This window comes from Petromyzon marinus, chromosome 56 (assembly GCF_048934315.1).
Source record: "Petromyzon marinus isolate PM22_M1 ecotype Great Lakes invasive population chromosome 56, UKy_Petmar_22M1.pri1.0, whole genome shotgun sequence".
NCBI lineage: Eukaryota > Metazoa > Chordata > Hyperoartia > Petromyzontiformes > Petromyzontidae > Petromyzon > Petromyzon marinus.
In genome coordinates this window covers 8261603-8289145 of record NC_133722.1, presented here as the reverse complement: position 1 = coordinate 8289145, position 27543 = coordinate 8261603, and the positions used below count along the sequence as shown (strand labels likewise).

The window sequence follows — 27543 nt, the reverse complement described above, 5'->3', positions numbered from 1 at the left end:
GGCACTGCCGACGGTGATGACGGTTATGACGACGGTGATGACGGTTATGACGACGGTTATGACGACGGTGATGACGGTTATGACGACGGTGATGACGGTTATGACGACGACGGTGACGACGATGACGACATCGACGACTGCGCTCGGCGCGCGGCGCGCAGGTGCTGAAGTTTTCCGGTAACAAGGTTTCCAATGGTGTAAATGCTTTACCCCGAGCTCTCATACTCTGATGGTGCATTGCCTTTGAGTTGTGCGCCTTTTGGCGTCTTCTGGTCCAACACCATGTAAGACGAGGCTCTAAAGAAAGCTGCCTCGGGTGTGGACCAATCAATTTCAAGGACAGTGCCACGTACATTATCAGAGTTGTTGTTTTTTGTTTGCGTTCCGACCGCAGGTATTGTGGTCAATGTAAACATGACTCCTTGTAAAAAAAAGGTGTCAGTTTTGTTGCCAGATAAGAGGGTAAAACAACCAATTATCAGGTGCTGAAGTCTCCGAGCGGCGCGACGCTGGACGTCCACTACTGGCTGGGCCAGGAGTCGACGCAGGACGAGCAGGGCGCCGCCGCCATCTTGTGCACCCAGTTGGACGAGCAGCTCGGCGGGGTGGCCGTGCAGCGGCGCGAGGTGCAGGGCAGCGAGTCCGACACCTTCAAGGGCTACTTCAAGTCCGGCGTCATGTGAGTCAGCAGCATTGCGCTCGCCGTGATCGTCGCGATCATCAGCGAGCATCAGCATCATCGCCCCCATAGTGAGTCTGTCATTGTAATGTGATCGTCATCGTGATCATCATTAGCATGGCGACCGTCAAACGTCGTCGCCCCCGTAATTAGTGTGTCGTCGTTATGGTGGTCATTATGGTGATCATCACGGTCATCATCGTGATCATCATGAGTGTAGCGATCATCGACATCATCATCCCCATAATTAGTATCGGTACCATCATCATCGTGATAATCATCATTGTGATCATTAGGATAGTGATCATCAACATCATCGTCATCATCCTCATATTTCGATTTAAAGCTTTCGTGACTGCAATGATTCATCTTCTTTGGTTCTTTCGGTAAAGTCACGTTGAATGAGAATAAAATAATAAATTGATAAAATAAAATAACACAATAATATTCTCACGACGTTTCGGCCACAACACAAGCGGCCTTCATCAGGTGAAGGGACGTCCCTGATGAAGGCCGCTTGTGTTGTGGCCGAAACGTCGTGTGAATATTATTGTGTTATTTTACTTTATCAATTTATTATTTCATTATCATTCTACGTGACTTTACCGAAAGAACCAAAGAAGATGAATCATCCTCATAATTAGTGTATCATCATTACAGTGATCATCACGATCATCATCGTGATCATTATCAACAGCATTGTCACCATTCACATCATCCTCATCATTAGTGTCAGTATAATCAGCATAATCGTTGCCATCATCATCATCAGCACGAACGCCATTATCAGCATCAGCAATCATTGTCGTCATCGTCTTCGTCCTGATCATCTTCATCGTCGACACTTCCAAGTTGATACGTTGCACGCAATGAACGAGTCGTTAGCCCCGGCTCAGATATTTTCTCTGCGAGGCCCAGGGTACTCATGGTTTAGTTTTGGCTCGGCTCGGATGTGCCAGTGGAAATGGGGTTCTCGCGAATCGCTTGCGTTGCTGCTGCACGCGCTGCGGCGTGTGAGGCGGTGCAACGGTTAGCGCGTTGCGCTGCGAACCCGGTGGCCTGAGTTCGATTCCCGCTGATGGTCACCAACACCGGTGATGGTTATCTGAACCGGACGTGGGCATCCCCGAGGTCGACTCAGCCTCAAAGCGAGCACCTGCTGCGGCGTGTGGAGTAAACATCGCCACGCGGGACGATAAACGCGGCAACGGCGTGGCGCCGGCCACCCACCCCTTCGTGCGCCGTGCCGGACCTCATCGGTGCTGCTCGCTAACAGCCCTTGCCCCAACAGTCTGTCGAGGCTACACGGGGGGTGGGATCTTTGTCTTTGCTCAGATACAAGAAAGGAGGCATTGCATCCGGCTTCAAGCACGTGGAGAGCAACACCTACAACGTGAAGCGGCTTCTACACGTCAAGGGCAAGAAGAACGTGACGGCCAGCGAGGTGACAGCCCCCCTCCACCCACCCCCCCCCCACCCGCCTGTCATATAGTATCTTGATTTCAGGATCCTAATACAAATACTATTATAGCGATATAACTCTCTTCCCCCCAAACTCCGTCATATAGTATCGTGACCCTGGAGTCTTAATACTACACAGATACTATTAGAGCAATATAACCCCCCACGCCTACGAGGGTACAGAATGCTATATGATCCCTGAACCCCAGAGTACAAATACTACTACTACTACTACTACGGCAAAAGGACTCCCCTCTCCAACACACACCGGTGTGCCGAAGCGGCAATACATCCAGCAAGTTTGTTCACGTCAACGAAACGTGCCGATTCGATACTAGTTCAGCACTAGCCGGTTCGTTGTTGGGAGAGTAAACCCACGACAACATTTGCAATTCCAGTAGCGCCGTGGCATTTCGCCTGGTGGTTACAACAACAACAACCACCAGCTTCTTTGGTTCTTTCGGTAAAGTCACGTAGAATGAGAATAAAATAATGAAATAACACAATAAAATTCTCACGACGTTTCGGCCACAACGCAAGCGGCCGCCGTTATTTTATTCTCATTCTACGTGGTGACTTTACCGAAAGAACCAAAGAAGATGAATCCTTGCAGTCACGAAAGCTTTAAATCGAAATTTAACCACCAGCTTCATCAGGCGATAGTCAAAATTGTGAAGAAGTCTAGCTGATTCCCGTCTTAGATAGACGGAGTAAAGGTGATGTCACCGCCTGTGAGCCTGTCAGGTGCGAAGATCAGAAGGGGGTTAATGTACTCACATAAGTTACAATGGATCATATTAATTTGAGATTATGCAGGATCTATCACTGGTTGGTTTAGTCACAGTTGAATAACATACAATTATAACCTGAATATGCATGCAATGTACGTGACATCATTATCATATTGTTGTTGTTGTCTAATTATGGATTGGTTGACGTGCGGCAGGTGGAGCTGTCGTGGGACAGCTTCAACACGAGCGACGTCTTCCTGCTCGACATAGGCAAGGTCATCGTGCAGTGGAACGGTGCCGGGAGCAACCGCATGGAGCGCCTCAAGGTCGGTGCCCGGCTCCACGCCCTCGCCGCTCCCTTGCCGCTGTGCTACCGTTTTGCTACCATTCCACTACAACTCCACCGCCGCTCCCTTGCCGTTCCACCGCCGTTCCACCGCCGCTCCACCGCCACTCCTTCGCTGCTCCGCTACCATTCCAATGCCGCTCCCTCGCTGGGGGGGAACTATCCCCACCCAATTCTCCGCCCCCCCCCTTGACCTGCCTTGCCCCCTCCCCCCCGCCCCCCAATGTGATCTGGCCGCTAAATGTATATAGCTGTGATTGGCGGCGTACGGTGGTGAAAGAAGTTCAACACACACGCACACACACGTACACACACGTACACACACAAAACAAAAAAGACAAAGATCCCCGTATATCCTTAACAGACTGTAGGGGCAAGTGCTGTTAGCGATCACCTATGAAGGCCGGAATGGCATATGAGGGGGTGGGTGGCCAGCACCACGCCCGGCCGCCTTTGTCTCCCCAGTGGCGATGTTTACACACCGCACCAGGTACTCATTTTGAAGCTGAGTCGACCTCGGGGAGGCCCGGGACCGATTCAGATAATTGTCACCGGTGTTGGCCACGAGCGGGAATCGAACCCGGGTCGCCGGGTTCATAGCGCAGCGCACTAACCGCTACACTACCGCTCCGCACGTGCACACGCAGACACACAGCCATGTGGCATGCCCGGTGTCCTTAAAAAATTATCGTCATCCTAACAATGCTGGCTCGCGACGGCGCCCTCCGCCTCCCCCCCCGCCCCCCGCCCCCCTCCACGGCCAGGGCATGAAGCTGGCGATGGACGTGCGCGACCGCGAGCGCGGCGGGCGCAGCCAGATCGGCGTGGTGGAGGGCGACCGCGAGGAGGAGAGCCCCGACCTCGTCGCCGCCATGGCCGAGATCCTGGGCCACCGCCAGAGGCCCCTCCCCGAGGGGGCCCCCGACGACCGCGCCGACCAGCACCAGAAGGCCAACGTCAAGCTCTACCAGTGAGGCCTCGCCCGGGGGGCCCGGGGGATGTCGCGAAAGTGGCTCCGACGGAGATGCAGGGACTACAGAAGCACAGCTGTCAAACCCCTTGTCGGTGCCCAACCTTGTTACAGACAAATTCGGACCTCGTTGGTCGCCCCGTGCCCCCTTACAAATCTCAACGTTCATCCTACAAAGTCCCATCGCAAGGGAGAAACACAAACAAATAGACAATCACCACTACTGCACTCACCCCCAGTACTCACCGTTGTATACCTGTCAACCCCTAATCAGTGCCCCAACTTGTTACAGACACAACAAATTTAATAGACAAAATATTTCTTGCCCGTATTGAAATGGGCTGTACGCCGTATGGACCTGAGAATACGGAGTAAACTGTATGGGTTGACACGGCATGCAGACGGGACAGATGTGTCGTTCACGGGGGGTCCCACGACAATAGCTGTCACGGAGAAACAGGGAGGCGACGTGCAGACTGCGGTTGGGTATGCTTGTCGCAAAATGAGCCCGCGGTGCGTGCAGCCTCGGGGAGGCCCTCATCCGGCGGCGGGGTAACCGTGGCCGCTGCTTGCTGTTCCGCCCCCCCCCAGCGTGTCCGACTCGGAGGGCAGCCTCGTGGTTCAGGAGGTCGCGACGAGGCCTCTCACCCAGGACCTCCTGTTGCACGACGTAAGTCTCCCCACCGACCATCGTCCCGGCTCCCGCCGTTGGGCCGGCGGCGGCGGCGGCGAACGCCGGACGCGGCGTGCCGGTTGGATGATGTTGCTCGCGAAGAGCCGATGCGTTAAAGAGGCCGCTGTTAATGTCCACGGGCCCAGTGGTTCGTAACCTCTGCTGGAGCCTTGCACCCCTTTGATTGTCGATCGTGATTTGTTGCTTTCGCTGCAATGTTGATTGGACACGTCGGGTTTGACGCCCCGTGCTGAATTCGTGCTTTTGATGATTTACCGTCTAAACAAAAAAGATAAAAACAAAAATCTGCCCATGTTTCGCCACCCCAACAAGGGCATCTCGCACCCCCCCCCAGAGGGTGCGGCGTGTCACCTCAGGTTAAGAATCGCCGGTCCACGCGGCGGCGAGCCATCGTCGTTCGTGGCCAGGTCGCTTCCGAAAACCAGGGCCTACATAAAACCGAGTGGGCTTTAATCCGGCGAAATGGAACGTGTATAGTCGTGCAGCTGATCTAATTGCACAGTGACGGCACCGCGCGTGTGTTTCCCGTGGGCAGGACTGTTACATCTTGGATCAGGGTGGTTCCAAAATCTTTGTGTGGAAGGGGAAAGGAGCGACCAAAACGGAGAAGAAGGAAGCCATGAGCCGTGCACTGGTGAGTATCGTGGTCCTCACACCACCAGTGGTCCTCACACTACCAGTGGGTCTCCACACTACCAGTGGGTCTCAGAGCGTGGTCCTCACACCACCAGTGGGTCTCCACACTACCAGTGGGTCTCAGAGCGTGGCTCTCACACTACCAGTGGGTCTCCACACTACCAGTGGGTCTCAGAGTGTGGTCCCCACTCCACCAGTGGGTCTCCACACTACCAGTGGGTCTCAGAGTGTGGTCCCCACACCACCAGTGGGTCTCAGAGCGTGGTCCCCACACCACCAGTGGGTCTCAGAGTGTGGTCCCAACACCATCAGTGGTTCTCAGAGCGTGGTCGATCCTCACCGCTGCAGGGCTTCATCAAGGCCAAGGGCTATCCGTCGTCGACTGGCGTCGAGCTGGTGAACGACGGTGCCGAGTCGGCCGTCTTCAAGCAGCTCTTCCAGAAGTGGAGCGTGCCCGGGCAGACCGTGGGCCTCGGCAAGGCCTACAGCGCCAGCAAAATCGGTGAGCGACGAGAGCTCTCGGTAACCAGCGCCGCTCTCTCCACGTCTCTCCCCGCGTCGCCTCGGTAACCATGTCGCTCTCTCTCCACGTCACTCTCTCTCCACGTCTCTCCCCGCGTCGCTCTCTCTCTCTCCACGTCGCCACGGTAACCATGTCACTCTCTCTCCACGTCGCCACGGTAACCGCGTCGCTCTCTTTCCACGTCGCCATGGTAACCATGTCGCTCTCTCTCCACGTCGCCACGGTAACCATCTCGCTCTCTCTCCACGTCGCCACGGTAACCGCGTCGCTCTCTCTCCACGTCGCTCTCTGCGTCGCTCTCTGCGTCGCCTTGGTAACCATGTCGCTCTCTCTCCACGTCGCCACAGTAACCATGTCGCTCTCTCTCCACGTCGCCACGGTAACCGCGTCGCTCTCTCTCCACGTCGCTCTCTGTGTCGCTCTCTCTCCATATCACCTCGGTAACCACGTCGCTCTCTACGTCGCTCTCTCTCTCCACGTCGCCACGGTAACCATCTTGCTCTCTCTCCACGTCGCCACGGTAACCATGTCGCTCTCTCTCTCCACGTCGCCACGGTAACCACGTCGCTCTCTCCACGTCGCCACGGTAACCATGTCGCTCTCTCTCCACGTCGCCTTGGTAACCGCGTCGCTCTCTCTCCACGTCGCCACGGCAACCATCTCGCTCTCTCTCCACGTCGCCACCGTAACCATGTCGCTCTCTCTCCACGTCGCCATGGTAAACTTCTCACTCTCTCTCCACATCGCCATGGTAACCACGCCGCTCTCTCCACGTCGCCATGGTAACCATCTCGCTCTCTCTCCACATCGCCTCAGCAACCACGTCGCTCTGTCTCCACGTCGCCTTGGTAACCATCTCGCTCTCTCTCCACGTCGCCTTGGTAACCACGTCGCTCTCTCTCCACGTTGCCTTGGTAACCACGTTGCTCTCTCTCCACGTCGCCACGGTATCCGCGTCGCTCTCTCTCCACGTCGCTCTCTGCGTCGCTCTCTGCTTCGCCTTGGTAACCATGTCGCTCTCTCTCCACGTCGCCACGGTAACCATGTCGCTCTCTCTCCACGTCGCCACGGTAACCGTGTCGCTCTCTCTCCACGTCGCTCTCTGCGTCGCTCTCTCTCTGTATCACCTCGGTAACCACGTCGCTCTCTATGTCACTCTCTCTCTCCACGTCGCCACGGTAACCATCTTGCTCTCTCTCCACGTCGCCACGGTAACCATGTGGCTCTCTCTATCCACGTCGCCATGGTAACCACGTCACTCTCTCCACGTCGCCACGGTAACCATGTCGCTCTCTCTCCACGTCGCCTTGGTAACCGTGTCACTCTCTCTCCACGTCGCCACGGCAACCATCTCGCTCTCCCTCCACGTCGCCACCGTAACCATGTCGCTCTCTCTCCACGTCGCCATGGTAACCTTCTCACTCTCTCTCCACGTCGCCATGGTAACCACGCCGCTTTCTCTCCACGTCGCCATGGTAACCATCTCGCTCTCTCTCCACGTCGCCTCGGCAACCACGTCGCTCTCTCTCCACGTCGCCTTGGTAACCATCTCGCTCTCTCTCCACGTCGCCTTGGTAACCACGTCGCTCTCTCTCCACGTCGCCTTGGTAACCACGTTGCTCTCTCTCCACGTCGCCTTGGTAACCACGTCGCTCTCTCTCCACGTCGCCGCGGCAACCGCGCCGCTCTCTCTCCACGTCGCCACGGTAACCATGTCGCTCTCTCTCCACGTCGCCTTGGTAACCACGTCGCTCTCTCTCCACGTCGCCATGGCAACCATCTCGCTCTCTCTCCACGTCGCCACCGTAACCATGTCGCTCTCTCTCCACGTCGCCATGGTAACCTTCTCACTCTCTCTCCACGTCGCCATGGTAACCACGCCGCTCTCTCTCCACGTCGCCATGGTAACCATCTCGCTCTCTCTCCACGTCGCCTCGGCAACCACATCGCTCTCTCTCCACGTCGCCTTGGTAACCACGTCGCTCTCTCTCCACGTCGCCTCGGTAACCACGTCGCTCTCTCTCCACGTCGCCTTGGTAACCACGTCGCTCTCTCTCCACGTCGCCACGGTAACCACGTCGCTCTCTCTCCACGTCGCCACGGTAACCACGTCGCTCTCTCTCCACGTCGCCGCGGCAACCGCGCCGCGTGTGCTCACAGCCAAGGTGGAGGATGGCAAGTTCGACGCGACGCTGCTGCACGCACGGCCGGACATCGCGGCCCAGGAGCGCATGGTGGACGACGCGTCCGGCGACGTGGAGGTGAGGGCCCCCCTCCCCCCCCCCACTGCCCCCCACCCCCACCCAGGTGAGGTTACCACCTGTCCCAGTTTTCCCAGGAACGCCACCGGTCCGCGTTTCTCGAGCCGTTTCCCGGCGTGCGTCGTGCGAGCCGCTCGTTGCTCGCCGTGCCGAGCGTCCTCGCGATGGCCCCGTGGGGTGGCCCGGCTGCCCGGAAGCGGCTCTGCCAGGGGATCTGTGGAGTGTGCAGCTCGTGCCAGTCGAGTCGGATTTGGCCAAAGACGCCGGGCGGCGGCGCGTCACTTGCCTTGCCTCCGGGAGGAGAAAAAGCGGAGGGCCCCGAGAAAACACATGTGGTGCAGGCAGAGAGAGACAGAAAGAGAGAGACAGAGAGAGAGACAGAGAGAGACAGAGAGAGACAGAGAAAGAGAGAGACAGAGAGAGACACAGAGAGAGACACAGAGAGAGACAGAGAGAGAGACAGAGAGAGAGACAGAGAGAGACAGAGAGAGAGACAGAGAGAAAGAGAGAGACACAGAGAGAGACACAGAGAGAGACACAGAGAGAGACAGAGAGAGAGGCAGAGAGAGAGACACGGAGACATAGAGAGAGACAGAGAGAGAGAGACAGAGAGAGAGACACACAGAGACACAGAGAGAGACACAGAGAGAGACACAGAGAGAGACAGAGAGAGAGAGAGAGACAGAGAGACAGAGAGAGACAGAGAGAGAGACACAGAGAGAGAAAGACAGAGAGAGAGAGGCAGAGACACAGAGAGAGACAGAGGGAGAGAGACAGAGAGAGAGACACAGAGAGAGACACACAGAGAAAGAGAGAGACAGAGAGAGCCAGAGAGAGACAGAGGGACGACAAAGAGAGAGAGACCCACACAGAGACACAGAGAGAGAGAGAGACAGAGAGACGACAGAGAGAGAGACAGAGAGACAGAGAGACAAGGACAGAGAGACGACAGAGAAAGAAGACGCAGACACTCCACACAGAGAGAGATAGACAGAGAGACGACATAGAGAGACAGAGGGACGGCAGAGAGAGAAAGAGAGAGACAGAGAGACAAGGACAGAGAGACAAGGACAGAGAGAGACGACCTAGACACTCCACACAGAGAGGGTCGTAGCGAGTTGAGAGTCGAACCCAGGCCCTTTCCTGCCGCGAGGTCACGGGCGTCTGCCGCCGCCGCCCGCTAACCGTGGCCGTCGCTGCGGATTGTCGGGCGCAGGTTTACCGCATCGAGAACCTGGAGCTGCAGCCGGTGGAGAAGAAGTTCCATGGCCAGTTCTACGGTGGGGACTGCTACCTGGTGCTCTACACCTACTTGAAGGCCAACAAGCCCTCCCACATCATCTACATGTGGCAGGTACGACAGCTACTGCCACCACCACCACCAACGCCACCACAACCACCACCACCACCACCACCACCCACCCACCCACCCACCACCACCATCACCACCACCACCCACCCACCCACCACCGCCACCACCTCCACCGACGCCACCACCACCACCACCGCCACCACCACCATCACCACCACCCACCCACCCACCACCCCCACCACCACCACCACCACCACCCACCCACTCACCACCACCACCACCCACCCACCCACCACCACCACCGCCACCACCGCGGTTCATTGTGGAAAGCACTTTGTGTGGAATGAGCGCGACATTGCAATGTGTTCGTTCAGGAACTGGAAGCCATTTCGATTAAATACCAATTCACGAGGAGAGGGTGGGCGGCCAGGGGGCACCGGGGGGGGGGGGGACCGAGGGGGACCGAAGGGGCATTATCTCCTTTGCCCCCTTCCACCAGAGCGTCAATTCGTCATATTCAGTGCTCAATTTCAGCCAACAAAGTCCGGTCGTGATGTGTCACGTGACACATCACGTGACACATCACGTGACACATCACGTGACACATCACGTGGCACATCGCGTGACACATCGCGTGACACATCGCGTGACACATCGCGTGACACTTCGCGTGACACATCACGTGACACATCACGTGACACATCACGTGACATATCGCGTGACACATCGCGTGACACGTCACGTGACACGTCACGTGATGTGTCACGTGACACATCGCGCGGGACATCTCGTGGCACATAAAATAATAAGACGAGTAAAAGATCAATTGAACAAATACAAAACCCCTGTGTCATGGATGCAAAAGTATATTATGATAAAATTCCAAAAAAAACATTTTCAAGCGTTATAAAATAGAGTCAAAAGATCATTCGACAAATAACGAAAAAAAAAACCCCGCTGTGACGAAACGCGCGATGGACCCGCCAGGGCCGGCACGCGTCCCGCGACGAGGTGGCGGCGTCGGCCTACCAGGCCGTGGAGCTGGACCGCCGCTACGGCGGTGAGCCCACGCAAGTGCGCGTCACCATGGGCAAGGAGCCGCGCCACTTCCTCGCCATCTTCCGCGGGCCCGTGGTCATCTTCGAGGTATCGTCGTCGTCGAAGTCGTTAGTCAGACTGCTGCGGATTGATTTGGCTGCTGCTGCTGCTGTAAATGTTCACGTGATGATAGGCGACTTCAACGAGCTGTCATTTGTGATAGCCAGGTTGAGGGCGCCACGGTGGCTAGGAGATGTTAACTACCTCGCCCGGTGCGCAGGAGGTCGTGGGTTCGATCTGGAGCATGACGCCTGCTGCTGTATATTTGGAGTTTGCGTGTCTCACTCTCTCATCATCATCACGGTGGCTAAGAGATGTTAACTACCTCGCCTGGTACGCAGGAGGTCGTGAGTTCAATCCCGACCCTGATGCCTGCTGCTGTATATTTGGAGTTAGCGTGTCTCTCTCTCTCATCATCACGGTGGCTAGGAGATGTTAACTACCTCGCCTGGTACGCAGGAGGTCGTGGGTTCGATCCCGACCCTAACGCCTGCTGCTGTATATTTGGAGTTTGTGTGTGTGTGTCTCTCTCTCCCCGTGGTCGCATGGATATTTTTCCGGTTCCTCCGGTTTTTCCCCTCCACATTAGAAATAAGGTCAAGCGTTTTGGCTGCTTCTAAATGTCCACGTGATACGCCCACTTCGTTGAGCTATCATTTGCAATATCTGGGTTGCTTCTGATAAAGAGCTGCATAGCTCGGTGGAGCCTTACCTGGTCATTTTGTGTTTGTTGGTGATCCATTTGTATGGGATAGAGCGTTGCCCCCTCGCACGCGTGGGGTTTCTCCAGGTTTTCTGGATTCCTCCCGCAAATAAACGCTCACCAATTGGATGACTGCAGAGCCTGGCCGATTGTTCACGCGCAGGTGGCCAGGTGCATTGCTACGCGGCCATAATCGAACCGATCGTTAGGAATCCTCGTACGGCGGTGGATTCATCATGGTTGATGATGATAATGATAACTGCATACCTGTCAACCCATACGGTTTGCCCCATAGTCTTGTACTTGGAAATTGAGTTTTCAGGTCCGTATGGCGTACAGCCGTTTCAATTGTTTTTTCTATTTGTTTGTGTTTCTCACTTGTGATGGAACTTTGTAGGATGAACGTTGAGATTTATAAGGGGGCACGGGGTGACCAATAAGGTCTGACTTGGTCTGTAATAAGGTAGGGCACTCATGAGGGGTTGACAGGTTTGTAATAGTGTAGTGTTAATAGTGTAGTGTATAGTGTAGTGTATAGTAATGTAGTGTATAGTAGTGCAGTGTATAGTGACTTTGTAGGATGGACGTTGAGATTTATAAGGGGTCACGGGGTGACCACTAAGATCTGACTTGGTCAGTAATAAGGTAAGGGCACTGACAAGGGGTTGACAGCTGTGTGACGGCGATGATGATGACGACGACGACCCGTCTCTGCGCTCCAACAGGGCGGCACGTCCCGCAAGGGCGGCCAGGAGCCCGAGCGCGCCATCAAGCTCTTCCAGGTGCGAGGGACGGGCAGCCACAACACCAAGGCCATCGAGGTGCCGGCCTGCGCCGGGTCGCTCAACTCCAACGACGTCTTCGTGCTCCAGCAGCCCAACCACTGCGACGTGTGGTGCGGCAAGGTGAGCGCCGGAGACACCGCAGTGGGGGGCAGGGGGGGGGGGGCATCGCGCGCCGCCGATTCACGCAGAGAGTCATAGACTCACGCAGAGACACATAGACTCACACAGAGAGTCATAGATTCACGCAGAGAGTCATAGACTCACGCAGAGACACATAGACTCACACAGAGACACATAGACTCACGCAGAGAGTCATAGACTCACGCAGAGACACATAGACTCACGCAGAGACTCATAGACTCACACAGAGACACATAGACTCACGCAGAGACACATAGACTCACACAGAGACACATAGACTCACGCAGAGAGTCATAGACTCACGCAGAGACACATAGACTCACGCAGAGACTCATAGACTCACACAGAGACACATAGACTCACGCAGAGACACATAGACTCACACAGAGACACATAGACTCACACAGAGACACATAGACTCACGCAGAGACACATAGACTCACAAAGAGAGTCATAGACTCACGCAGAGAGTCATAGACTCACGCAGAGACACATAGACTCACACAGAGACACATAGACTCACGCAGAGAGTCATAGACTCACGCAGAGACACATAGACTCACGCAGAGACTCATAGACTCACACAGAGACACATAGACTCACGCAGAGACACATAGACTCACACAGAGACACATAGACTCACGCAGAGAGTCATAGACTCACGCAGAGACACATAGACTCACGCAGAGACTCATAGACTCACACAGAGACACATAGACTCACGCAGAGACACATAGACTCACACAGAGACACATAGACTCACACAGAGACACATAGACTCACGCAGAGACACATAGACTCACGCAGAGACACATAGACTCACGCAGAGACACGTAAACTCACACAGAGACCCATAGACTCACACAGAGACCCATAGACTCACACAGAGAACCATAGACTCACACAGAGACACATAGACTCACCTAGAGACACAGACTCACACAGAGACACGTAGACTCACAGAGACACGTAGACTCACACAGAGACACGTAGACTCACACAGAGACACTTAGACTCACACAGAGACACTTAGACTCACACAGAGACTCACACAGAGACTCACACAAAGACTCATACTCACACAGATACAAAGACAAAGATCCCGCGTATAGCATTAACAGACTGTAGGGGCAAGTGCTGTTAGCGAGCACCTATGAAGGCCGGAACGGCACACGAGGGGGTGGGTGGCCAGCACCACGCCCGACCGCCTTTGTCTCCCTAGTGGCAATGTTTACACACCGTGCCAGGTACTCATTTGAGGCTGAGTCGACCTATGGGAGGCCCAGGATTGGTTCAGATAATCGTCACTGGTGTTGGCCGTGAGCGGGAATCGAACCCGGGACGCCAGGTTCATAGCGCAGCGCGCTAACCGCTACACTACCGCTCCCCACAGATACACATACACTTACCCAGACACCCATAGACTCACACAGAGACCCATAGATTCACACAGAGACCCGTAGGCTCACAGAGAGACCCATAGACTCGCACAGAGACCCGTAATTTATTGTCCTTCCACCGCACCTTCGATCAGCGCCGTTTGCTACGCACACCGTCACCACCGTCACCATTCCACCCGCGGTGATTCGTGTCGCCAGGGCTGCAGCGGTGACGAGCGCGAGCTGGGCAAGTCGGTGGCGGGGCTGCTGACCCGCGGGGACAAAGTCACCGTGCTGGAGGGCCAGGAGCCCGTCGACTTCTGGCTCGCCATCGGCGGCAAGGCGGCCTACGCCAGCGACAAGCGGTGGGTGAGCGCGGCGGCGGCGGCGCCCCCCACGGCCACGGCCACGGCCGAGCGGCGGCGCCGTGCGTGGGCCTCGCTTCGGGCGCCGTGCACGGACTCTGAGAAGCGCCGCGCGTTGTCCGCGCGGCGCTCGGCCACCAGCACCGGCGACGATGGATCCGAACCGGTCCTGGGCCCTCCGCTAGGTCGACCCAGCCTCGAATTAATACCTGGTGCGGTGCGCCAACATCGCCGTGGCGTGGCGCTGGCCGCGCGCCCCCTTGCGTGCCGGCCCTCATAGGCGCTCAGAAACAGCACTCGCCACGCGCGGAGCCCCGTTGAAGGCCACGCGTGTCCCAACACCTGCGATTGGCACGGGCGGCTACGTACGGCGCGAAAGGAAGTTCAACACGTGCGTGCGTGCGTGCGTGCGACTCCGCACAGGTTTCAGGAGGAGGCGGTGGACTTCGTGCCGCGCCTCTTCGAGTGCTCCACGCAGAGCGGCCGCTTCTTCGTCACCGAGGTGGCCGGCTTCACGCAGGACGATCTGGACGAGGACGACGTCATGCTGCTGGACGCCGGCGAAGAGGTGCCGCCCCCCCCCCCATCCCCTCTCCCTCCCCAACACCCCTCGCCCCTCCCCTCCCCACCCACCCCTCCGAGGCACCGTGGCGGCACCGTGGCGGGTCGTCGACCGACCCGCGATCGGCGATCGCTGGGTTATTGCCGACGGCGTTGGTCGTGATCTCCCCCTGGGCACGGCGGGCCGAAGCCTGCCGACACCTTCGGCCGGGGGGTGAGGGGGGAGCAGGGAGGGAGGGGTAGCAGGGGGGAGCGGGGTGGGGAGTGGGCAGGGGAAGTGGGGGACAGGGGGATCGGTGGGCGGGTGGGTGGGGGGGAGCGGGGAGGGGGGAGCGAGGGGCAGGGTTGGTGTGAGCGGGCAGAGGAAGCGGGGGCGGGAGAGCGGTGAGTGTGGGGGGGGGGAGCGGTGAGTTGGGGGGGAGCAGGGTGGGGGGGTAGCGGTGAGTTGGGGGGGGAGCGAGGGGGGGGAGCACTGTGGGGAGAGAGCCGGGGAGCCATCTCACCATCGCCGTGTGCCGACGGTTGTCTCGTTGGATGCCGGGCGTCGTCGTCGTCATCGCCGCCGCCGCTGCCGCCGCCGCCGCCGCAGCTCTTCCTGTGGGTGGGCAGCGGTGCGAGCGAGAAGGAGCGCGTCGAGTCGGCCGCCACGGCGACGGAGTTCCTCAAGTCTCACCCGTCCCAACGGGACCCCGACACCCCCGTCGTCACCGTCAAGCAGGGGTTCGAGCCGCCCACCTTCACCGGCTGGTTCATGGCCTGGGACCACCTCAAGTGGAAGGTGACGGAAGGCGGCGCTGGCGAGCTTCCTCCCGGCGGTCGCGAGCTCGGTTACCCGATACGTTGTTGGCCATCCGCTACGTTGGCTGTCCGATGCGTTGGCTGTCCGATACGTTGGTTGTCCAATGCGTTGGCTGTCCGATACATTGGCTGTCCGATACGTTGGCTGTCCGATACGTTGGCCGTTCGCTACGTTGGCCGTCCGATACGTTGGCTGTCCGATACGTTGGCTGTCCGCTACGTTGGCTGTCCGATACGTTGGCTGTCCGATACGTTGGCTGTCCGATACGTTGGCTCTCCGATACGTTGGCTGTCCGATACATTGGCTGTCCGATACGTTGGCTCTCCGATACGTTGGCTGTCCGATACTTTGGCTGTCCGATACGTTGGCTGTCCGATACGTTGGCTGTCCAATGCATTGGCTGTCCGATACGTTGGCTGTCCGTGAATGGCATCTGGGAGTCTACATGGCTGCTGTGTCGAGAGATCAAGTAATGAGATAAAGTGCTGCGTTATTATAACTTGCACGTATTATTTATGTATTTATTGAAGATAATTCATTCAAAAGACCAATATCATTATCCGCCAAATTTGCTATTCACGAGCAAGGAAGAGACGAATAGAGACCCACAGAGAACCAGAGGCTCATATAGAACTATAGAGACCCACAGAGACCGCAGAAACCCACAGAGACCCATAGAGATCCATAGAGGCGCATATGTTGAACTTCTTTTGCATCGTACTAATCGGAGGTATGGGGGGGGGGGACACACAACAAACTAAACTCACAAAAAGCCGGTGTAAATAGGCGATGCGGTTGATGTTGTCACGCTGCGTGCACTCACCCCGTTGCGCGCGACGAATCGCCTCCAACCACCCGTCCGTCATCACAACTCTTCATTACCAGGTAATGCCCACTGAACTGCTTTATAGCTCTTTTTCAGAAGCGACCTGGCTTCACATGATAACTCAACGAAGCAGCGGCTTATCACCGTCGTCGCGTGGACACGCATTGCAGCCACATTCTCTAAACGCGCGATGTTGATTTTAAATGTGGAGGGAAAAACGGGAGGGGAAAAATCCACCGCAAACTCCAAATATTATACAGCAAGCGTCGTCAATGGTTGGGATAGAACCGGCGACCTCCTGTATACCAGGCGATGGAGTCGACATCTCCCAGTCAAAGTGGCCGTCTTCTCATGCCTCCCGTTCACCATGTCATTCCAGAGTGCCAAGTCTTACGAAGATCTCAAGCTGGAGCTCGGGGATGTGACCGGTATCTCCCAGATCACTGTGGTAAGTTCCACTCCACTCCACCAATGATGGCACCGCTCTCCACCTGCAACCCCACTCCCCATCCGCCCACGGTCTCTCTCCGTCGCCTCTTTCTCTCATATCATCACACTTGTGCTGTCGCCATTATGGCCCGTCAAACTCCTCGTTTTGTCGGTCGTGCGGTTATCCCGCGGGGAGGCCCCGCTGCTGTACTCACTCGTTCTCTGCAACGTTGATGTCTGCGTTGTTATTTATCAACGTGCGTTTTGGGTATCTGGCTGCTGATTTACATATCCGCCACTGTGTTGAGCCATCATGTGTGGCCAGGTCGCCTTTTCCACAGCTAAGTGGGCCTGACCTGGTGCTAAGTAAAAAAAAAAAATGTGTTCTTCGGGAAGCGAAATCTCGCTTCTCCCGCCGGGGTCACAGCACGGAATATCGACGGCCGCTCGCCCCCTCGTTCCGGCAGGACATGAACAACAAGGCGAGCGTCGGGGGTCAAAGCAAGGCGGGCGGCGGAAGCGGCAAAGCGGCAGCGGCCACCGCTGGCGGTGGCGGCAAAGTCGCCGGCGCCAAGGCATCCTCGGGGAGCAAGTTGCCGGGAGCCGGAGTGTCGGGGCTTCAGCCGCAAGGCTACAAGAGCACCGCGGACGAGAAGGCCTACGCCAAGGGCGGCGGCGTCGGAGGGGGCGGCGCTACCCAGAATTCCGTGGGAGGCGCGGCGCAGACGACAAGCGCCGGGGCGGGGACCGCAGCCGCAGCCGGAGCCGGCGGGGCGGTGGCAGCTCAGCCAGGCCACGGCGGGGAGCACAAGCCCGGTGGGAATGAGGTGGACGGCACCTCCTCTGGGTCCTACCCCCCGGAGTGCCTCGTGAACGTCGCGACGGAGGATCTGCCGCCCGGCGTGGACCCCAGAAAGAAAGAGGTGAGCGGCGGGGACGGTGGTGCAGCACGCGCAGTGGGGGCCGGCCATCTCTCGGCACTCATGGATGTGCGTAGAGACACGTAGACGTACATTGAAGATGAGCCCAAGCAGTGTGATTTGTGGCTGCGCAACCAAAACTGTGGACCCATAGAGTCACATAGAGACTCACAGAGACTCAGAGACCCATAGAGATACGCTAAATGCGAGCCACTGTAGTGCGTTTGTGGCCATGTAACGCAAATTATGGAGCGCACGGTAAACCCACTGTGGTCTGCGCTGCTTCAACGCCTTCAACGGAGGAGGAGGAGGAACAGCGACACGACACGAACTCTCTCTCTCTCTCTGCTGATGCCCTCCGGTCGTATCCAGCAGCAGCAGTAGCAGCAGGGCCTCCACATTGGCATCGAGCTCCTGAACCGCATCGCTGCCGTACCCAAGAGCAGAACTGGCAGCTGCCACTTGGGGGTTCCCCCGGAGAGGCTTCAGCTGAGGCGCGAGGCTCTTTGGGTCCCCGAGACAGAATCAGCATCAGAAGTCTGTATTTAGAGTAGGACCTCTGTTAACGACGAATCACTTAGAGCCCAATCTGTAGTGTATAGTCTAGTGTATAGTAGTGTATAGTGTAGTGTATAGTAGTGTAGTGTATAGTAGTGTATAGTGTAGTGTATAGTAGTGTAGTGTACAGTGTAGTGTATAGTAGTGTATATTGTAGTGTATAGTAGCGTATAGTAGTGTAGTGTATAGTGTAGTGTAGTGTATAGTAGTGTAATGTATAGAAGTGTAGTGTATAGTGTCGTGTATAGTAGTGTAGTATATAGTAGTGTAGTGTATAGTGTAGTGTATAGTAGTGTAGTGTATAGTAGTGTATAGTGTAGTATAGTAATGCATTGTATAGTGTAGTGTATAGTAGTGTATAGTGTAGTGTATAGTAGTGTAGTGTATAGTAGGGTAGTGCATAGTGTAGTGTATAGTGTAGTGTATAGTAGTGTAGTGTATAGTAGCGTATAGTAGTGTAGTATATAGTGTAGTGTAGTGTATAGTAGTGCAGTGTATAGTGTAGTGTATAGTAGTGTATAGTGTAGTGTATAGTGTAGTGTATAGTAGTGTAGTGCCTCCATAGAGCCCAATGTGTTTGCTTACCGACCATTCCCCTGTTAACGAGGGGCTGTTGTAGGTGCAGTAAATATTATTTAACGCGTCGATTAACCGTGTTTCTTTTAATAGTACGTGTTCATAATGCTGTTAGTATCTTTTGGTGTATTAATATCCATTGTTTAAATATTATAAAGTAGGTTTTTGGGGTGAAAAAGGGGTAACTTCCGATGCTGTCGGAACGAATTAAGGCCTTTAACCGTGAATTTCCTAAACTCCCTTAACGACCAAAATCGCACGACTGATTTCGTGGAACCAATCACCGTCGTTAAGAGGTGGGGTTTCTACTGTATACTGCAGGAGGAATCCCGATGAGCTATGAAGCTCTTTCTCACAGATGTCCAGTAGGGGACACGGGGCTCAGAAAGTTACAACAACGCAAATCCAAAAAATAAATATGAGACATTTAATCAAGCACCGTGGACATGCAATTCCTCGTAGATGAAGTGATCGTGGTGGTGGTGGTGGTGGCCTGTGGCGTAGAGCCCACAGTGGCAGCTGTCCCAGCATCCTCCTCCGTTTGATTCCCACGCACGGCTAACATCAGTGGCGAGCATTATCTGAACTGATCATGGCTTCACCCACCCACCCACCCACCCACCCCCGCCCCCCAACCATTGCAAAGACAAAGATCCCCCGTGTAGCCTGAACAGACCGTTAGGGCAAGTGCTGTTAGCGAGCAGCACCTATGAAGGCCGGCACGGCGCACGAGGGGATGTGGCCAGCACCACGCCCGACCGCCTTTGTCTCCCCAGTGGCGATATTTACACACCGCACCGGGTACTCATCTAAGGCTGAGTCGCCCGAGGGGGAGGCCTAGGACCGGTCGTCACCGGTGTTGGTGGTGGCCGTGAGCGAGCATCGAGCTCGGGTCACCGAATTCGTAGCAAAGCGCGCTCACCCCCGCTCCCCCACTCCCACCCCCAAACCATCGCTAGCCCGCACTGACCAACGTGAAGTTTGGTCAAGCGACCCCCCCCCCCCCCATGAACGGCACAGCGTGGGGGCGGGCCTTCATCCAGCGGTGGATTGTTGATTATTGAGGGCTGCCATTGATTAACTTAGCGAAACTGATCCCACCACGGCAGAATCTGCGGGCCGATATTCACGATTCCGCTCGGACGATATGGGCCCCCCCACGGATCAGAAAAAAAGTGTTTTATTGATATCGGTTGTAAGTAAGTTACGAGGCGAGGGGGGGTGGAACGTATACTTCTAGAGAGGCAACAAGTTGGGACTTGTGTGTGACGGTGGCCGTTTGGTGGCTGTCTGTGGCTCGTGGCCTGGGCCTTTCGGGAGGTTCATAAAAAAATGTCCCCCTTACACAACGCCGCCACTGAGGAATGCAATCACTGACTTGTCGCCAACTCTTCTTCTTCTTCTTCGACTTCTTCTTCTTCTTCTTCGACTTCTTCTTCGACTTCTTCTTCTTCGACTTCTTCCTTTTCTCCTTCTTCGTCATCTCCTCCTCCTCCTTCTACGAGCACTGATCGTCGTCGCTCGTCTCCGCCCGTCCCCCGCCGTGCTCCCCAGGTCTACCTCGGCAGCGGGGACTTCGAGAGGATCTTCGAGATGTCTCGATCGCAGTTCGCCGCCCTGCCCCAGTGGAGGCAGAAAGAGCTGAAGAAAGCCAAAGGCCTCTTCTGAGGACAGCGCAGCGGCACGGCGAAGCACCTTGGACGTCATCTCATATCATCCCCCCTCACCCCCCCCTACTCCACCCCACCCCCCGGATACAATCTTAGGGGCCGTCCATAAATAACGTCACGCACCTGGGGGGGGGGGGGGGGGGAGGGGGTTTGAGAAATGTGACGTCACGTAAGAATGCACAACTTTAAATAAATGTAGACAACGCGTTCCACTTAATCAAATAGACTTTGTAATAATTTTTTTCTCCTACAACATCAGAGTGCAGCGTGACATTAAAAACGCACTACAATAGTTTAAAGCGATTTGAAGCATGTTTTATATATATTTTTTTTTTGGGGGGGGGGAGCAGAGCTTTGTGACGTCATATTTGAGGAGGGGGGGGGGGTCTGACTTTTTGTGACGCCGTGTGACGAAGGGGGAGGGGGGGTCAAAAATCGTCAAAAATCGCGTGACGTCATTTACGCACGGCCCCTTAGCCAAAGGGGAGGCCCCCCATTCTCCCCCCAGTGGTAGCTGTCCCTGCGTGGTACAAATTGGACGCAGTACACCGGCTTGGCAGTAGGAGGTGGGGGGGGGGGGCGATGTTACTCTCCCGTGTGTGTGGGAAGCGGTAGTGTAGCGGTTAGCGCTACGAACCCGGCGACCCGGGTTCGATTCCCGCCAATGGTCAACACCGGTGACGATCATCCAAACCGGTCCCGGGCCTCCCCTAGGTCGATTCAGCCTCAAATGAGTGCCCGGTGAGATGCGTAAACATCACCACTTGGGAGACAAAGGCGGCCGGGCGTGGTGCTGGCCAACCACACCCTCGTGTGCCGTTTCGGCCTTCGTAGGTGCTACTCGCTAACAGCACTTGCCCCTACAGTCTGTGTACAGGCTACACGGGGGGGGGGGGGGGGGGGGTCTTTGTCTCCGTGCTTGTATGCGTGCGTTTTTTGTTTGTTTTTCATCCCAATTAAATTTTCATCAAATTTGGAACGTTGTCGACCGTGCTCTTCCGCGTGCTTGGCTCGCAAGCCGTTTTTCCGAGCGCCGACAACGAGAGTTTTCCGCGAGACCAAAAAACAACGGGTTCATTGAAAATAATAACGATGGTTTTTTTTTTCTTCTTCAGTTTAGTCATCTGTTCGTTTAGGAGGAGGGGGACATTGGCATTCCGGCCGTCCTTCTGCAGAAAAAGAGCGACCTTCACAAAAAGCGGCCTGCACGGATCATTGTGACGCATCGCCGCCAGGGGCACGACGCCTCGCAAGACTTTTGGCGACGAACGGCAGCCGCTGAGTTCGAGTTAATTTCGCGACCCGCTGCGCCAGCGTCTCTTCGCTAATTTCCAGAGGTGCCGCGGCCCGCTTTCGCCGAAATGAGGCACCGTCAGCGCGAGAGGTCTCGCCGCGCCATTTCACACCATTTGGTCCGTCGGCTTTAACGCGTAGGCCTTCCGCGACCAACGGCATCCAGCGGTAAACGTTGTGGGGGCTTTGCTCTCCAACGCTCAGACGGTGTGCCGGAGCAGCAACTAATTGGCGCGTTTTGTGTTGCGTGACGAACCGTTACTAATTGGCTGCGGCGGGTTTAAGGACGCGTTTATATTTACGAGACCTAACCCAAAAACACTTCTGTTGTGGTTTGACAGCAGCACGATGATGATGATGATGGGGTGGAGTGTTGTCGCTGTGTGTTGTCGGGGGGGGGGGGGGTCCGCACGTCAGGGGCCGCACTAAAGGCCACCAGGGAGCAATGAAGAACCACAGCATCACGCGGATGGCACTTCCCAATTAGCCGGTCGTTGCCACGGCTGTATTGCACGAGAGGTGCACGGCGTTGCTTGAGCACGCAGCGGCATCAACAACAACAACAACAACGGAGACAGCAACAGAGACAACAACAACAGAGACAACAACAACAGAGACAACAACAGAGACAACAACAACATAGATGACAACAGAGACGACAACAACAGAGACAACAACAACAACAACAGAGAAAACACCAACAACAACAACAGAGAAAACAACAACAGAGACAACAACAGAGAAAACAACAGATGACAACAGAGACAACAACAGAGACAACAACATAGATGAAACAGAGACGACAACAACAGAGACAACAACAACAACAGAGAAAACAACAACAGAGAAAACAACAGATGACAACAGAGACAACAACAACAGAGATAAAAAAACGACAACAACAGAGACAACAATGTCAACCGCTCCCCCCCCTCTTCAAGGGATATCGCACAAGACGAGAGAGATGTTCAAACGGTGGTTGGAGAAGACGCAGCGAGAGACGCCAGAAAAAGGGTTCGCAAGTGGAGGTTTTTGCCGTGTGGTTTGGTGTGGCTAGGTACAGGTGTAGTACCAGTAGATACTGCTGACTCTATGGGATATGCTACTGACTCGATTGTATGTAGGGCGTGTAGGCATATAGGCCTACAAATTGTATTTTATGTTTGGGGAGGTCGACGATTGCTGTAAACCTGTTGAATCAACTTTTTACCCTCACGTCTGGGAGGGAGGGGAGTCCACTCTCTCTCACTTTTTGATTCAGGCCTTCTGAAAGATCTTCTAATTTAATTGACGGACAAAACAGAACGCCGGGCTTTCTTAATAGATTTGAACCACGACATGAAAATTAATAATAATAATAATAGGTTTTATCCTTTCTGGCAATAAGTCAGGAGGTGAAAAAAGTTATCCCATGATATAGCTGCTTACCCAGAGCTATGATGAATGCTCTGATACGCGCTTTGTCTTAGGAACTGTTCGCCTTTTAGCGTTCTCTGGTCTGACACTGGTGAAACTAGGCCCCGAAAGAAGGCAATCTCTGCTGTGGGCCAATCCGTTTCAAAGACAATGCAGATATTATCAGAGCATGTTTGTTTGCATGCATGTGTGGTTAATGCAATACTTGATTCCTTGCGAAAGGTGTATTTTTGGCCTCTGAGTAGGTACGCAAACGTCTGCCAAAACTTGACCACTACCCCCCTACCTGTACGCACGCGGACTTTTTACACCCCCACCCACCTGCGTACGTACGCTTGAGCCCCCCCCTCCCCCCCCGAATCCATTAGAACGGCCGATATTTAATCCACGCATAAGCGATAAAGGATTAATAATATTAAACGTGTTTAAGCAAAACAGATAGTCCACCGCCGGACTATCTAACTCATTTGAAGGCCAATGTAGACAAATTAATTATTATCGAGGCTTCACCCCCCCCCCCCCCCCGTTTCCTATGCGTACGCACATTGTCAGTAGACCCCCCCATGCGTACGCATTTGGGTTCACCCCCCCCCCCTCCCATGCGTACGTGCTAAATTGATGGCCCCAAAGGGTATACAACCTCTTCTTAGTTTTTCATACTTTGATACAGGCAAAAAAAAGGTCCCATGATTGGAACACGACGCCGGCTCTTTTGCAGATCGGGTCCAAGGGGATCTTGAAAAAAAAAATTGTCAAGAGCTAAGCGGGATGGCATAGGGGTCTGCGATATTTACCAGGGCAGCTGCCGGGGGCACGAACCACGCACAAACCTCTGCAACAAGCGCCACACGTGACCGCGACCAAATCGACTCCCCCCCCTCTCTCTCTCTCTATGTAAACCTCGGTTTAGATTTTCTTCTCAACAAGAACAGTCGGGGGCAAAACTCAACAATTGCTTTGCTCTCAGCGACAGCGTTGTGTAAGAGAGGGGGGACATTTTTTGAGAACCATCCCCAAAAGGCCCAGGCAACGAGCCACAGGCAGCCACCGAACGGCCACCGCCACACACAAGTCCCAACGTGTTGCCTCTCGAGAAATGTACGTTCCGCCACCCTCGCCTCGTAACTTACTTACAACGGATGTTAATAAAATGCAGAAAAATCGACGGGACAATCGAGGTTAGTTTTACGTCGCGGATGGCAGACCTGTGAAGATGAAAAGGGCGCCACGGTGGAGAGATGTTAACGACCTCGCCTGGTACACAGGAGGTCGTGGGTTCTATCCCGACCCTGACGCCTGCTGCTGTATATTTGGAGTTTGCGTGTCTCTCTCTCATCATCATCACGCTGGCTAGGAGATGTTAACTACCTCGCCTCGTATCCAGGAGGTCGTGGGTTCGATCCCGACCCTGACGACTGCTGCTGTATATTTGGAGTTTGCGTATCTCTCTCTCTCATCATCACGCTGGCTAGGAGATGTTAACTACCTCGCCTGGTATCCAGGAGGTCGTGGGTTCGATCCCGACCCTGATGCCTGCTGCTGTATATTTGGAGTTTGCAGTGTCTCTCTCTCTCATCATCATCACGCTGGCTAGGAAATGTTAACTACCTCGCCTCGTATCCAGGAGGTCGTGGGTTCGATCCCGACCCTGACGCATGCTGCTGTATATTTCGAGTTTGCGTGTCTCTTCCTGTGGTCGCGTGGATTTGTCTAGAATCAACGTCACGCGTTTATGGGTATTTGGCTGCTATCAATGTCCACATGATGATGATGATGAGCCACTTCGGTGAGCTATCATTTTTGACCAGCCAGGTCGCTTCTGAAAACGATCTGGAATTTTTTTAAAATCAATAAATAAATTCCATGGCATGGGTCAAGGCAAAGGTGAACCCAGGTAAGATGGAGCTCGCCTCATGGCCTTGTTCAGAACAGATTTATTTTTCAGATGTCTTCCCGTCACCGGAAGCAGACCTCCGCATAATCCGAAAAGTTGCTTCCGAGGGAAAAATTCCTTACACCTGCTACCAGTGAGAATGTATTTATGGAAATGATTGGCTTTTATTTGTTGTTGTTGTTGTTGTTTAAATGTCCACCGACTTCCACAGAAGTACTTTTTACCCAGGACAGTCCATTCGCCAGGGCCACGGGGTGATGGCACGGGAGAAGTGTCAAAACGTTGCTATTATTGTCTGATTAACCACTTGTTTTTTTGACATGCAAGTTCACTGCAGCAGCAAGGTCATAACTAAACATTGCCATTGCACAAGACGAATGCTGCATTGTTACGTTGCTGTTGCAGTTAAATGTATGTAATAAAGAGGTTTGTCAAATGCATAATACAGGTTTTTTTTTGCTAGTTGTAATTACTGGCGAAACGTCGTACTCAGATTGTAAATGTTGTGGCTTGGCTCTCCAACACAATCGGTGTGCTGAACTAGTGACGAATTGGCACGTTCAGTTTACGTGGCAAACCTTACTAGTTGGCTGTGTTGGGTGGTGGCGGGTTTAACGACACATTTTATATATTTATGTGATCTAACCCCCCCCCCCCAAAAAAAAAGACAAACCTGTATTATGGAGGTGTATTAAATACTCTTTGGTTCTATTCGGTAAAGTCACGTAGGTAAAAAATAAAACAACAAAAATCACGACGTTTCGGCCACAACACAAGCGGCCTTCATCAGGTGAAGGGACCGTACTGTCACGAGGACAGCGTTGGAATTGTCGTGATTTTTGTTGTTTTTTTTACCTACGTGACTTTACCGAATAGAACCAAAGAGTATGGATCCTTGCAGTCACGAAAGCTTCAAATCCAGGATGTATTAAATGCCGGTTGTTAATAATAACAATAGGTCGCCGCAAACTTCCGCTATGTGGCTGTCGCACTCTCGACAACTCTGCCGCCTTTGACCACAAGGGCCATATTCTCAGTCACGGCTGAGCTCTGGCTCCCAACTTCCGGGCTCACAGCTCTGGCCGAAGGCCGCTCGGGTCGCTTCCAAAGACGCGCAGAGGAGTGAGCGAGCCGCTCGCTCACTCCTCGTGGCAATCGTGAGCGTCAGCTGGGCGCCGTGCTCAGAGCCTGCTCAGGGTCAAGCGTTGCGTGTATCTGAGTCGTGTTGCTCACTTAGCTGAGCCAGAGCCAAGACTGCGCCGGGCCTTGAACTAAGGATTCATTGGGTCTTTCGGTAAAGCCACGTAGATAGAAACATTTTTTATGCAAATTTATATATTTTTAAAGCTACGTAGATAGGAAACATATATTTGTATTTTTTTTTCTATCTACGTGGCTTTACCGAAAGACCAAAATAAATATGAATTCTTGCAGTCACGAAAGCTTTAAGTCAAGATTTAAGGATGTATACGTGGCCATGAATACGATGAACATGTAAACAAACATTCCGGCTAAGTTAACACTTGAAGCTAAGGGATTGCATAGATTACTTGATTGATTAACATGGCCTATATATTATTATTATGATTTTTCCCCAGTCGTATTCACAAGTGAGAGCGTAGGTCGGCTAAATAATATAATATAGAAACGACCATGGGAGCTGGCATTGATGGGATTCCTCTGGGGCTCTGGTTGTTCTTGTTCTCGACCAGGGGTCGGCAAACGAAAATAACAAGGGGAGACATTTTTGTTTTCGAATTCGGTAAAGACAAAAACATCCTCCAAATAGTTCAAGATCCACCAACGCACCGTGATGAATGACGTCACGAAGCTGCCCCCTTTTTAAAAGGAACCACCAACGCACTGTGATGAATGACGTCAGTAAGCTTCCCCCTTTTTTAAAGGAGCCACCAACGCACCGTGATGAATGACGTCAGGAAGTTGCCCCCTTTTTAAAAGGAGCCACCAACGCACGGTGATGAATGACGTCAGTAAGCTTCCCCCTTTTCAAAAGGAGCCACCAACGCACGGTGATGAATGACGTCAGTAAGCTTCCCCCTTTTAAAAAGGAGCCACCAACGCACCGTGACGAATGACGTCACGAAGCTGCCCCCATTTTCAAAAGGAGCCACCAACGCACCGTGATGAATGACGTCAGCAAGCTGCCCCCTTTTTAAAAGGAGCCACCGACGCACCGTGATGAATGACGTCACGAAGCTGCCCACATTTTCAAAAGGAGCCACCGACGCACCGTGACGAATGACGTCACGAAGCTGCCCCCATTTTCAAAAGGAGCCACTGACGCACCGTGCTGAATGACGTCAGCAAGCTGCCTCCATTTTCAAAAGGAGCCACCAACGCACTGTGATGAATGACGTCAGTAAGCTTCCCCTTTTCAAAAGGAGCCACCCACGCACCGTGATGAATGACGTCAGAAAGCTGCCCCCTTTTTCAAAAGTACCCGCCGCGTCGTGCAGGATTGCCGACCCCTGCACAAGATCCCCGACCTCGTTCTGA

The 27543-nt window shown here is 54.3% G+C and overlaps 1 protein-coding gene across 1 annotated transcript in view; it reads left to right on the top strand.

Moving 5' to 3' along the window:
* LOC116954657 (villin-1-like) overlaps positions 1 to 23529 on the top strand; it is a 47708-nt gene extending 24179 nt beyond the window's left edge. The window contains exons 5-21 of the mRNA XM_032975344.2: positions 483 to 679; positions 2015 to 2123; positions 3087 to 3197; positions 3982 to 4187; positions 4779 to 4857; positions 5417 to 5515; positions 5866 to 6019; positions 8201 to 8301; positions 9518 to 9655; positions 10601 to 10759; positions 12140 to 12319; positions 13939 to 14084; positions 14508 to 14652; positions 15235 to 15423; positions 16650 to 16718; positions 17167 to 17622; positions 20308 to 23529. Of these exons, the coding sequence (XP_032831235.2) occupies positions 483 to 679; positions 2015 to 2123; positions 3087 to 3197; positions 3982 to 4187; positions 4779 to 4857; positions 5417 to 5515; positions 5866 to 6019; positions 8201 to 8301; positions 9518 to 9655; positions 10601 to 10759; positions 12140 to 12319; positions 13939 to 14084; positions 14508 to 14652; positions 15235 to 15423; positions 16650 to 16718; positions 17167 to 17622; positions 20308 to 20421 (2652 nt within the window). The 3' untranslated portion in view covers positions 20422 to 23529. The remainder of the gene's footprint in view (positions 1 to 482; positions 680 to 2014; positions 2124 to 3086; positions 3198 to 3981; positions 4188 to 4778; positions 4858 to 5416; positions 5516 to 5865; positions 6020 to 8200; positions 8302 to 9517; positions 9656 to 10600; positions 10760 to 12139; positions 12320 to 13938; positions 14085 to 14507; positions 14653 to 15234; positions 15424 to 16649; positions 16719 to 17166; positions 17623 to 20307) is intronic.
* The last annotated feature ends 4014 nt before the right edge of the window (positions 23530 to 27543 follow it).